Source organism: Peromyscus eremicus, chromosome 4 (genome assembly GCF_949786415.1).
Source record: "Peromyscus eremicus chromosome 4, PerEre_H2_v1, whole genome shotgun sequence".
In the NCBI taxonomy this organism is placed as follows: Eukaryota; Metazoa; Chordata; class Mammalia; order Rodentia; family Cricetidae; genus Peromyscus; species Peromyscus eremicus.
This window is the reverse complement of record NC_081419.1, coordinates 11,436,425-11,450,365: the sequence shown is the minus strand read 5'-3', so window position 1 is coordinate 11,450,365 and position 13,941 is coordinate 11,436,425. Positions and strand designations below refer to the sequence as shown.

At 37.4% G+C, this 13,941-nt stretch overlaps 1 protein-coding gene across 9 annotated transcripts in view; it reads left to right on the top strand.

Annotated features, from left to right (window-relative positions):
* The window catches only part of Strbp (spermatid perinuclear RNA binding protein), a 134,851-nt gene that overhangs the window by 56,509 nt on the left and 64,401 nt on the right, over window positions 1-13,941 (top strand). For 8 of the 9 annotated variants that reach the window (XR_009378712.1, XM_059260203.1, XM_059260201.1 and 5 more), the window contains exons 2-4: window positions 3,465-3,634; window positions 6,406-6,626; window positions 12,107-12,272. Coding sequence is in view for 8 of the 9 variants with exons in the window: in XM_059260203.1 (XP_059116186.1) it covers window positions 3,632-3,634; window positions 6,406-6,626; window positions 12,107-12,272 (390 nt within the window). In the remaining variant the exon portion in view is untranslated. Of the gene's footprint in view, window positions 1-3,464; window positions 3,635-6,405; window positions 6,627-11,931; window positions 12,022-12,106; window positions 12,273-13,941 lie in introns of those variants that run through there. The other variant, XM_059260205.1, reaches the window with a different exon arrangement.

Genomic DNA, 13,941 nt, shown 5'->3' with positions numbered 1-13,941 from the left:
CTATTTCAAAAGAGGGGAACCCCGCCCCCCAAAACAAACAACAACAAAATATGTGGACATGGACAGTATCTGAAGGAAGGGCATTTGTCCCCTTGCTTCCACATGCATGTGGACACACACGAATGCCTGCACACACAGCCTCCTCTTTGTCTCCTCAGTGCTGAGTGGGTTAGTGGAGTGTACTACTTCACTGGCTTGCAGTTTATTTTTTACTTTTTTAGTTTCAAGGCCAGAATTTTAACCACTAAATTGACTATTTTTTAAAAAAGATAAACTCTGAAAAACATTTCATGATTTCTTCCTGGCTGCTTAGATTGTACTAAATATAACTTGACTTAAAATATTTAAAAAATTACTTAGTTTTGCTTGCATGTATCGTGATCATATGTGGTGCCCATGGAGGCCAGAAGAGTGCACTGGATCCCCTGGAACTAGAGCTGTAGATGGTTATGAGCTGCTTTATGGGCACCCAGATCCTTTGGAAGAACAGCCAGTGCCCTTATCTGCTAAGCCATCTTGTCCCTCCTAACCCCATTTCTCCTTTTTTCCTCTTAAAATTAGATTGACAAAATGAGACAAAAGTCTTGGGCTGTGACTTAGATTCTTTCAAATATGCCCAACCTTTTGACTTTGTGACATAATGATGTCATTTACAAAGTTCATGCTTGGAAAAAAAAACCCACACAGTTGAGTTATGAAAAAAATTCACAAAAATTTAATGTTTTAAGTAAGCTTATAATTGTGTGTTGGACTGTAATTGTAGCTGTCACTGGCTGCATGTGACCCATGTTGGATCTGCCTGTAAGACATGATGTACATGCCTTATATCTGGTTAGTAGTGCGACCTTAATTTTTTATTCTATTCATTTGTAAACAGTGTGAAGTTGAGTGAGATTTATGAGTTTATTTATAGCCACTTCCCAGATCTGTAGACACTACTTTTATTATGAATTACTGTATATGTTGTTACACTATGAAGTTGTCAGAGGTTCTTGTGTGTGTAGAGGAGTTGTTCTCTGTGCAAACCTTAACCAAGTCAGGGTTCCTTTGAAACATCAGAATTTTCTTGTCATGTTGTTCTTGCTGTTTTTGCTTTCAGTCTTCTTCCTTAATTTTGTTGGCTTAATAGCTTCACCCTTTTACAGAGTAAAGTTTATGGACTTTTAGTTCTTGATAATGTTTTTGGTTGTGAACCTAGCTTTTACTTGGTGAGCCATCTCTCCAGCCTCTGGACTTTGAGTTCTTACTGAACATAAAGCAATCTTTGTAGCTACTGGATTCACAGCTACATAATGAATGGTTGACTCCCTTAAAATAAGATAGTGTTGAGAATGGGAGGTGCTGAAGACTACATGGATTTTACATGGATGTTAAAGATTTAGTGAAAAGAACATTTTTGAGATAACCTCTTTCCAAGAAATGTTTTAGTTCTGCTTGTGCAATCTCTTCTTCATATGATATGTGCAGTAATCACACTTTTATTTGAACTTGTCATGTGTGTGTCTGTGTCTCTTTCTGTCAAAATTTCTTTTATTTCAGGGAGATTTTGTGAAACAGTTAGGGAGGTTGGTTGATAGATAGGAATAGTTATGAATGTAGGTCATAGCAGAGTGCCATTTGAATTCAGTTCTAGGGCTGTGTTTTCATGTAAATATTAAGTGGTGTTAAATGTCTTTCTTTAAGAGAGCAACTATAATAATATTAAGAACCTATTACTGAAAGTAATACTGAGAAGGTTTTCATATTTGAAGCAAACTTAAAGACTACTGTTTAGATGAAGAGGAAGCTATTTCTTTTGTATCTTCTGTAGCTTTCTTATTCTGATAGCTGCATTGTTAAAGCCTGGGATCTGTCTTGACCCAGCCATTGTTTATGTAGCTGGGGCATATTCTACCCATACACTCAGAACTTTTTTTTTTTCTTACCTGTAGTAAAATAAAACCTCATGAACTAACATAGGTAGCAGAGTGATTATTAAGGCTTCTGGCAGGTAATCCAGGGGAGTGGAGAGTGGATATCCAGGAGTAATGAAGTAATGAAGCCAAACTCTAGTGGGGTTTCAAGTCTGGGGCATGAATATATACAAGTCAAGGGAATGCTTGAGTTTATGGTTTCGTCCCCCCCCCCCCCCAGTCTCTTTAAGGAGTTAAGGCACAGAGCCAGAATAGTATTTTGAATTTTAGTCCTAAAAACAAAAGACCAAAAGGATAAACATTATGCCAACATGTACTGTCAGCCTAATGGCAGTATTAAGTGGGAAAGTATCATGGTGGATCAGTGGTATTGTTAATATTAAGATGCTCTACTCATTGAATTTTCATGTAGGTCTGACAAAGTATCAATTTTTTTTATTATAAATCTGGTTAGTTGAAGCATTGTTACCACCTATAGCAGTATTGCCTTTTTAGGTAGTGACTCCTTAGTGAGAGTCTGTCTGCCTTTGCAAATACATTTGTCAAGGAGGGCTAGGGATTCAGTTACCACACTGTAAATAACAGGAGGGTTGTTTTTTTCTGCCCATATATCCCTTAGACTTGTTTGAGATAATGTAATTATTTAGGGAAAAAAAAAAAAGAGAGGCTCCAGAGATGACATAGTTGTTAAGAACAAGTAGTGTTCTTCCAGAGGACCTGTGTTCAATTTCTAGCATCTATGTATGTACCAGGCTTGCTTTTTTGGGGTCACCAACCAGCTCCCAAATCACAACATGGTGACTTAGTAGTTATGAAAGCTCTGCTTAGCTTAGGCTCCTTTCTGGCTAGGTCTTTTAACTTAAATTAACTTGTTTCTCTTTATCTACTTTTTGCTTCAGGGCTTTTTACCTTTCTTCCTTCTGTATATCTTAACTTTCACTGCTTCTAGTGTCTGGCTGGAGGCTGCCTGGCTGGAGGCTGCCTGGCTTCTTGCCTCAGGCATATCCCTTTCTTTCTTCTTCTTTGTTCTTTTCAAGCCTAGTTTTTTTCCTCCTGTTTATTCTCTGTGCCTGTCAGCCCTGCCTATCTTTTCTCTACCTGGCTATTGGCCATTTAGCTTTTTATTACACCAATCAGGTACCTTATGAAGGCAAGGTGAAACAAATGCAACACATCTTTACATCGGTAACAAAGGCAGCAGAAACAAATGTAACACACCATCTTTACACAGTTAAAGTAACCTTCTGCAACATAAACAAATGTAACACATCTTTACATAGTTAAATATTCCACAGCACATGGCTTGGAACTACTTCTAACTCCAGCTCCAAGGGATCCAACATTATCTTCTGGCTTCCTTGAGTACCCACATAAACACAGAGATACAAACACACATAAACATAAGTAAATAAATAATAAAAGAAATAAGGCAAATTTTGTCAGTAAAGTTTGTTTCTTTGAAATCAACATGGATTATGTTTATGGGCTCCACTTTTAGATTTGAAACTAATTGTTGACAAGTTGAAAAGGTGTTTTTCTTTTTTCTTGCAGGTGTAATCCAGAGAACAATTTTCAAACATCTTTGCTCATATTTGACACTGAGCAGTCAGGGGATTCAGGCATATGAGGAGGTATTGTTACACAAAACAGTGTCTAGTGAAGACGACAAGAAAGAGAGAGAAGGATCGGAAAAAGAAGCTAAAATACCATAGGAAACCATGGTGAGTGATGACTGATATTTCTTTCATGTTTTAGTTGTAAAAGATTATATAGTGTAAAATTGGAAATGTTAACAGTAAAGGTAGTTAATGAACAGTTGTCTTGGTTTCAGTGCCTCAGATAAATATGGTTACTATACTTTTTTAACATGGTGTGTGTATGAAGGTCAGAGGACAACTTAAGAGAAGTTGATCTCTCCCTTCTATGTGGGTCCCATGGATCAAACTCAGGTTGTCAGACTTTTTTTAATCTTTGGAAAAGATTAGAGGGAGCTGGGAGGTGGCTCAGAGGTTAAGAGCATTTCCTGCAGTGAACCTAGATTGGATTCTCAGTAAGCACATGGTGTCTGACAACCAATTTCTTACTCTGGTTCTGGAGGGTCCAATGCCCTCTTCTGGCTTCTTTGGGTATTGCATGTGTGTGATGAACAGTCGTACATGCTGTGTGGCAAAGCACCCACACACATGAAATTAATAATAAATCTTAAAAAAATGATTAGAAACCACATTTTAGAGCCCAAGCTACTGTATGCCATAACTCACTAAATACAAAGAGTAGGAATGTTTATAAATAGTATTTTATAATAAAACTGGCATTAACAAATCACTATAGCTCAGTAACCTTGAATTTAAATAATTTCTATATAGACTTTTACATGAAGTCCAGATTTCTTTCTCATGAAAATTAAATAACTTGTACACATGAATTGTGGAAGAGTTTCTAAAACATGAATGTTTTAACTCGAAAGGTACCTTTTTTACATGCTTTTAAAATAATAGAATTAATTGTTGAATATACTAAGCAGTGTTAGAGTGAATGTCAAGGAAGCTTGGTTTTTGTGAGAGGTCAGACTTTGAATTCATGATGTTAGATGAAATAATTATCTCTGGTGTCTTAGTCTTACTTTTTTTTTGTTGTTGTTTTTTGTTTTTTGTTTGTTTGTTTCGAGACAGAGATTCTCTGTGTAGCTTTGAAGCCTGTCCTGGAACTTGCTCTATAGACCAGGCAGGCCTCGAACTCACAGGGATCCGCCTGGCTCTGCCTCTTGAGTGCTGGGATTAAAGGCTGGTCTTTAAATTTTTAAATTATATTTTTGTGTATTGTGTGTGTGTGTGTGTGTGTGTGTGTGTGTGTGTGTGTGTGTGTGAATTTACATGCCATGGCATATATGTGAAGGTCAGAGGACAGCTTACAGAAATTGAGTCTCTTCTTCTACTATGTGAGTGCTATGGATCAAACTCAAGACACTTAGTTGCAGGTGCCTTTACCAGCTGGTGCCTAGGGTAGGATTTACTGAGTTTTTCCCCTTCATATTGTAGTTCTAGAGGATATTGTGTAAATTTTCTCCCTCAAGTAAGAGGTTTTAAAAGACATAAGTTAGGAGAAAAAGCATAAAATAATAATTACTAGTGTATTTTGAAATATGTTGTTTAGTAAGTATGGTAGTATTTCTTTAAGTGTTAATTTGCTTTTAAAAAGTTTTGCCAAGGTCTAAAATCAGGTAATTTGCTTTTATGGAGAAGAAATTCTATAATATTTCAGAATGGTGGGGGAAAAATGTTAACTTGGGATTTTCCCTATTAGGGTTTTTTTTTTTTTTTTTTTTTTGTGAAATACAGAAAAATCAGTGTGACTTGTGTTGCCTTCCTTGTGAATTATCTGCTTCTAACAGAATTTAGTTTTGCTTTACTTGTAGTCTTTATAGTCCTATGACTTAATGTCATATATATAATATATATATATACACATATAAAGCTTTCTTTTATAGTTTATTTTTTAAATTTTAGTGTAGATGTTTGATGTAGAAATTTTGTGTTTTAATTTGATTAATCATTTTTCTTTTTTATTGCTGCTTCTGAGTTTTAAGATTTGAACAATCATTTTTCTGTTTTATTTTATAGTTCTTCTGATCTAATTATCTTAATACTTAAACATGTTTATCTGGAGCTTATTGGATAAATCTTTCGTGATTTTGATCGTGAATTCAATACATGTGTTAATTAGCTGGGGAAGTTGATAGCTTTGGAATTCATATTTTCCCCATTATGAAATTTGGGATTGCTTCTTGTTTAAAGGCTTGCACCAACGATTTGATGTCAGATACTAAGCATTACCGCAGGGTTTTCCATATTCACATTATAAATTTGTATCTTCTTTTGTTACTGTATTATACAGTCTTAATTAAAGGTCTGAGAATGTCTAGCACTTTGGGAGGTGGCTAGGTGTCATGTGTGAATCACCATCATTCAGTTTTAGATATTTTTTTTCCTTCTCTGAGACAGGGTTTCTCTGTGTAGCCCTGGCTGACCTGGAACTCACTCTGTAGACCAGGCTGGCCTCAAACTCACAGAGATCCGCCTGCCTCTGTCTCCTGAGTGCTGGGATTAAAGACATGCAGCACCACCACCACAGAGTTTCTAGAGACTCTTGAGGCTACAATCTCATGTGGTATTTGATATGGATGATGGATGACGGCTTGATTTTTTTTTTTTTTTTTTTTTGGTAGGGGTAATCAGAAAGCACAGGTTCAGCCAAAAGACATAGTGTGTACAATGCTTTGTGTGACTGATTTAAACCCTATCATCACATGAGTGAAATAACTTCTATTTTTGGGTATGGTTTAATAAAATAGGACTTTACTTTCCATTCATAAGCATAATTTTATTAACTGCTTTACAGTGGTTGGTGCTATGTTGACTTAAAACACTTATGTTGTTATTCTTTCAAAGTGACATTCCTTTTGTTAAATTTTTTTCCCTCCCCCTTCTGACAGAGATCTATTAGATCTTTTGCCAATGACGATCGCCATGTTATGGTGAAACATTCAACAATCTATCCATCTCCGGAGGAACTTGAAGCTGTTCAAAATATGGTGTCTACTGTTGAATGTGCTCTTAAACATGTCTCAGATTGGCTGGATGAAACAAATAAAGGCACAAAAACTGAGGGGGAGACAGAAGTAAAGAAAGAAGAGGCTGTGGAAAACTATTCCAAGTGAGTGTTGAATAGCTTTTATCAAGCTTTGCTCAGAAAAAATTGTGGGTCTTGTTGAGTTGGTGATGTGCGTGCTGTTCTTTGAATTTTGTTATATGTGACATAACCAAGGAAGTCAATGTTTCATAACTTTTTTTTCTGAGTTACATTCTATAGGAAACCCATGAGTAGATGAGAAAAGAAGATGGTCCTCCAGGACCTCTTTTGAGAGGACATCAATGTTTGAAGGTTATGACAGGTTTTAGCCTCTTAAGTTCTAGAATAAATAGTAATGTTTTCTATTTCAAGAAAGTAATAAAATTACCATTTCTAGCTGGGCATGGTAGTGCACGCCTTTAGTCCCAGCACTCTAGAGGCAGAGGCAGCTGGATCACTGTGAGTTTGAAACCAGCCTGGTCTACACAGTGAGTTCCAGGACAGCCAGGGCTACATAGTGAGAACCTGTCTCAAAACAAAACAAAGCAAAAAATACCATTTGTGTCAGACATTTTGAAATCATAGTCTAGAAGAATATAGGAAAATATACTAGCAGCATTAACTATCTTTACCTTGTTAATTCACAGAACATATCAATATCTTTGTTGCACATTGTTACATAATGTTAATGTTCATTTTGTATATGTGTAGAAGGAAGGACTAATGGAAGCCTGGCCTTCTAACAGTTACATAAGAAGTGTTGTAAGGTAGCAATAGTAGCGATCCATAAGATGAAACCACAGTGCTGCCTGCAGTCAGATCATGAGATTCTATGTCATGCCAGTTTGGAGGTACTGTTTTGAGCCCTGTTACTGTGATTAGAGAAAGTCTCTACCTACTCTGGAAAATGAAGTTTATTTGATTGGTTATACCATAATTATAGGTTTAAAAACATTACTTTAGTCTTGGCTTATATAATTGGAAAGTAAAGGCTTCAGAATTTCCCTCCAGCTTTCAGTTCTGTTTACATCACTGTGGTAAGTACACAAGGAAGAGTAGGAGAAAATTGGTGAATGGATGGTCTGTACTGAAAGATAGTGCAGCCTTTCCTCTTCATTTCAAAGATAAGCAGTGAGCTTCATGCTGAAGAGCATGGCAACTGCTGTTACATGTAACTGTACACATGTGTATAGTTTGGATTGTGTCTCAGTTTGTAGGTTCTTGTAACAAATCCAGTTTTTCTCAAATAAGATGCTTTAAAATGGTAATTCTTTAATTTGGGGCTCATGTTAATTAATGATATTTTCCAATGACTGGGTTAACTAGGGACCTATATACTTAAACTTGGCTCTCTGTATATGTTATAGTTCTTATGCAAGTTAAGTCATTAATGATTTCCAGATTTAAATTGTAGCATTTATATTGCTTTTTCAAAATTTTGAAAAAGTTAGGGTTTTATACACATTTTATAACATGCCTCTTCCTACTGTTTATTATTTTTGAGTATATATTTCATGGAAGTTTGTACCTTTTAAATGCATCTTCTAATTTTTTTTTGAGATTGACATAGTTTTAGAAAGCATTCAGACGTTTTGCTTATTTAGATGAAGTTACTATGTTTTAATTAAAGGCTTTTAAAAGAATATGTGCTCCACACTTCATTCAGTCTTTAAAATACAGCTTTATGTTTGGACACTCCTTTTTGTCTGTGTAAAGTCTTTGCATTTGTTGAAAAACCCCAGTTTGAGTGCTTACCTGTGATTTCTTGGTGGGACTCAAGGAGCACAGAGTAGATCTGTTTCTTACTCTATGAATCAGGGGTTGATATGTCTTTAAACGTTTAGAGCTGTGTTCTATGTACACCCATATTTGGGCTCCTGGTCTATAAGTGTTACAAAGAGCATGAAAATCAGTGAGACTGGGCAGAACTTTTTAAAGCACAGTCTAGTGTCAGACACTTGTGCACAGCTGCTGTTTGTGATTTTCCTTGAATCTATTTGTTTACCTTTTTACAGTCTGACTCCAGGGGCGCTAGGTCTCACAATTTACATGACTAGCAGCATTAGAACTGTTTTCTCAGTTCTAACTAATTTATTGTGTTAGTTTGCTTGTTTTCCAGTAACTGTTAAATTCAAATTCATTATTTAAGTTCAGGACTTTTGAATTAGGGATTAATTTCTCTGCTCAACCATGCTGTCTTCTACATGTGGAATGTAAGATCAAACATGTCATGACTATAATTTAGAATTTAATAAGTGAGCTAACAATGGCTATTTACATTTACTGTGTGCTACCTACTAGTCCAGATCATTTTTCATATTATCTTTCAATAAACCAACTAGTCTGTTACTATTGTTTCTCTTTTTTATGCTGACATTTTGCTTATTAAATTTCCACCATTTTACATTTGCTCATGAAGAGAATTAACTCAGAGACATTAATGAATTTTTACTTGAAGATTACTCTGTGCGCTCTCTCTCTCTCTCTCTCTCTCTCTCTCTCTCTCTCTCTGTGTGTGTGTGTGTGTGCGTGTGTTGGCAAAAGTAGTTTCTGCCTTCCAGATTCCCCTTGCTTCCTGTTTCCTTACTTAGGAGTGGACTTGAGCATTCGAGGCAAATACTCTACCATTGAGCTATATCTCATCCATTTTTTCTTCGTATCTGTGCTTCAGTTTCCTCTAGATAAAGTACAGAGGAGGGAGAGATAAAATGTTGTTTCTGGTAATCAGAAAAAGCTTTAATCCTAGCAGTTGGGAGGCAGAGGCAGGTGGATTTCTGAGTTTGAAGCTAGCCTGGTCTACAGGGCCAGCCAGGGCTACACAGAGAAAGCCTGTCTTAAAAGAAAGGGGTAGGGGGAGACAAGGGGGAAAAAAAAGGAAAACTTTATTAAGGAGGTAGTATTTGGAAATGGCTCAGAGGATCTGGAGGGTTTTGGTAACAGTGAAGGCAAAAGCAAAAATCTCAGCAAAGGTTTAGATGTGAAATAGCCATAGGGACTATTTAAGAAACATTATTTACTGAGGTTTTAATATATGTTGAGCCTCTGACAAAGTTCCTTGCTTAGATTGAATTCTATGAGAACTGCTATATGAGAAGGTTTAGTCTTGTTTTATGGAGAAGGAAATAGGCTCAAAGAAGTCAAGTATGTGTAATTAATTCATCCCCTCTTCTTGTATAATATTAGAGGGACCAGCCTTAATATTAATACTTCCCAGGGGCTCAGGAGAGAAACTGTGAACAGTGAAGACTGTTTTTGGGAAATAGAATCTCAGCACACCGAGCTCTATAGTCCACTTGCTTTAATTTCTCTGGCATAACATCCTATTTATGCAGCTTCAGTTCTGTTCTCGTGCCTAGCTCCTTTCTTGCCTGATTTCTCTCTATGTATATCTACTGCTCCCTGTAAGTTCTGTCTTAAGTCTCTCGTCTTAATTCTGCCTCATCTAGGTCCTTTTCATCTCGTTCTTACCCAGCTAGTACTCTTTCTCATCTTCCATCTCATCTATACGTTCTCTCTGGTTCAAATCCTCCTTATCCCTCTCTGTTCTCCGTCTCTAAGTTCTCCACGTTCCTCCTAAGTCTCCCAGGAATTCAGTTATAAACCCAAGCAATAGCAATCCCCTGGTTGAGTAAGGTCACCAGGCTTGAATTCTACGGGGTCATAAAGGCAGGTAAGAATTTTCCTCAGGCAGTGACTACCAGGCTTTCTTTTTACAATCCAAAATGGGAATAGTAAAAGAGGAAGTCAACTGAGTGCTGATGACCAGTTAGTATATCAAAAAAGGGATCTATGTGCTCAGTCTATATTCCTAGAAGTGGTTAGGTAAGAAGTTAGGGGTCTATTAGTCAGGTTGTATAAGAAAGGAGGGTCTCGCTCTAAATTGCATAAGAAATAAAAGCTGTCCGCCTGACCTAGGAGACAGGTGTAGTTTCGTATGGCCTTGGATGCTTGATAGGCATTTTAGATAAATATACTGTTAGGAGTTCTTTGGAAGCACACAAGAAAATTATTTTAGGAATCAGCTAATACACACACACACACACACACACACACACACACACACAAAAAAAAAAAAAAAAAAAAGCTAAAATATCACCAAGACTTCTTAAGCCATGGCTTGACCTTTGGAGAAGTCCTTCGCTTTTCCAAGTAGTAGCTTTTGTGATAGTAGCTGAATTCCATTACGATTTCCTGCGGCTTGCAGCACCCTCTCACACAGTAATAGAGCCAAGATGCAAACCAGGAAGCCAGGAAGTCTTCTAGACTGCCTGCTACTGTGTTGAATGTCTAAATGTTCAGAGGGACATGAAGGAAAATACATGGGATGTCATCCAAAAGAGTGGTTTTGGGAGGTTATGTAGTATTCTGCATGGAATAGATCAAAGGTGCTAGAGGTAAGGCTGGTAAGAAAGAAGTTATTCAAATAGTTTAGTTGAGAACTTGAACAAACTAGTTTGAAGGCAAAATTTTTGAGGATGATTATGCAGACGGGACTGTACACATTAGGGAGCCAGAGAGGGTGAGACAGTAGAGTAAGGAACAATCCAAGATGACTGACAGTCTAACAGTTGCTTGCACTTATCTCCATCTCAACTTGTACTTTGTTTATTGAATCTCCCCTATGTCTTAGGCACCGAGTAGCTAGTTAATTTTTAACTTCCTGTCTACTTTGCACCACAATATACTCTCTACTTCATTTCATTCTCAACTTCACTTATTTCTGACTAACTGATGATTCCTTGCTTTGAAACTGCACCCCTCTAGTCTAACCAAATCAAACCTTCAGGTGCCTTGCTTGCCATCTCTAATTGTAACTGTTTCCTCGAGAAGCAACCACAGAATGTAAAGTGCTTGAGTATTATGGTCAGCTCTCCTGAGTTTAAGTTCAGGCACTGACATGTTACTTTAAAAAAATAAGTTCATTTATAATGTGTGTTGGGGTAGTGTTGTGGTGTGTGTATGTGCATGTGTGAGTACATGGCGTGTATGCTTCACGTGTTGGGGCCACAGATTGATGTTGGGTTTTCTTTCCCTCTGTCTCTCTCTTTCTCCTACATTCTTTAAAATATCTCTCACTAGTCACCAACTGCCAGGGAATGTTCCCATATCTTCCATGCTTCCCCAGTGTTCCTGCACTCAGCTTTTTTGTGGGTGCTGGGGATTAGATTTCAGGTCATCATGCTATATGGCAAGCACTTCACCCACTGAGCTTTTTTTCCCAGTCTTTCTCATAGGTTCTTTAGTTTATTGCTAAAAATTACAGAAGTTTAAAAAACAGCAGTTGAAAAAATGTTGGAGGGGTTTCAGTATTCTTGGGATTCTTGAGTAAGAGATGTCATAATGAATTAAAATACCTATAGTGTGACATATGATCCTTGTTCAGTCTTTAGGGAAAAGTAACTTTAAATGTGAGAGCCTTAAATCTGAGGTTTAATTTGTAGATTTTTGGATGTCTGGGTGTACATAATAGTTTATTTATGTAGGTATTCAGGAAGCCAAGTGGTGATTAATAGTAGCTTGGGAAATAGGTTATAGAAATAATAATACAGGCTTTTTATTTGTAGGGATCAAGGTGGCCGGACATTGTGTGGTGTAATGAGGATTGGCTTGGTTGCAAAAGGCTTGCTGATTAAAGATGATATGGACTTGGAGCTGGTTTTAATGTGCAAAGACAAACCCACGGAAACCCTGCTAAATACAGTCAAAGATAACCTTCCTATTCAGATTCAGGTAAGTACTTTTTAACTGCATTTGAGAATTTGTAAAGGGTTGAGAAACAGTGATCTTGATGACTATTAACAAGAATTGTTAAGTCAGGTATAAAGATAGGTATAAAAAAAGAATGCCAGCATGATTTGGTCAGTGAGGAACTCACATTTATAGCACATTTCTGTTGACTTATACTCAGGATATATTTACCAAAATAAGGACATTAATATACAGTCTTTTTTTGATTTTTTGAGACAAGATATCTCTGTGTAACAGTCCTAGCTGTCCTAGAACTCACTCTGTAGCCCAGGCTGGCCTTGAACTCACAGAGATCCACCTGCCTCTGCCTCCCAAGTGCTGGAATTAAAGGTGTGTGCCACTACCACATGGCCAGTATACAGTCTTAAACCTTTCAGGCATGTCTTGCTTAGACTCTTCATCTCCCCACCCCCAGACTGTGTATGTCTTTGAGTATTATAAAACTCTTGGAGCCGGGTGGTGGTGGCACATGCCTTTAATCCCAGCACTCAGGAGGCGGAGGCAGGCTGATCTCGTATGTTTGAGGACAACCTGGTCTACAGAGTGATTTCCAGGACAGTTAGGGATTCATAGAGGAACCCTGTCTCCAGAGGTAGGGGTTGGGGGTGGGGGTGCGGGGTCCAAACAACTGTAGATAATTTCATAATGATACTTTAAAAGTTATTTTGAATTTAAAAATGATTTGAAGATTTGTAGGCTGGAGAGATGTCTCAGAGGTTAAGAGCACTGAGTGCTCTTCCAGAGGTGTTGAGTTCAGTTCCCAGCATCCTACATGGTGACTCACAACCGTCTATTATGAGATCTGGTGCCCTCTTCTGGCTTGTAGGTGTACATGCAGGCAAAACACCGCATAAGTAATAAATAAATAAATAAATAGATCTTTAAAAATGTTTAAAAAGTAGAAGATTTGGTTAAACATTTTAATTTATTATTGTTTTGTGCGTGTGTGTATTTGTGCATATGTATGTACATATGTGAAGCTGGAGGACAAATTTGTGGGGCCAGTTCCCTCCTGCCTTTGTGTGGATTCTGGGGACTGAACTCAGGCTATCAAGTTAGCATGCTTTGGTAGCCTTTGACTGTTGAACCCTCTTGCAGGTCCTAAGAACTAGTTGATTTAAAGTCACCCATTTGTTAAGTTTATGGAAAGTCACTCACTATTCCTGGTGGTTTCCAAATTGTTTTCACATTGGGTTGGGTTTAGAAAGTTCTAATGCTGGCCTGCTCTTGGGTTCTGGCTACCTTAAGACCTACTTTGCCACCTGTCCCAGAGATGTGTTCAACAATGATTAGGAAGTTGAGATTGTCTTTCATTTCAGTTATGTGTTACCTGTAGCTTCTTGGTAATTTAGGCTGTATTCATATCTGTGTCACAGAAATAGATGTCGTCCCATAAGTCTAAACTTTTGAGTTGGTCAAGGCTCACCTGTCAGTCCATGCTTGCTTGCTTGCTTCATTCATTCATTCTTGAAGAATAATTTATTATTAAAGATTTTTATTTTATATGTATGAGTGTTTTCCCTATGTGTATGGGTGTTCAGAAGACGTCATTGGATTCCCCTGGAACTGGAATTAACAGCAGTTGTGAACTGACATGTTGGTGCTGGGAACTGAGCCTGGGTCTTCTGAAAGAACAGCCAGTGCTCTAAAC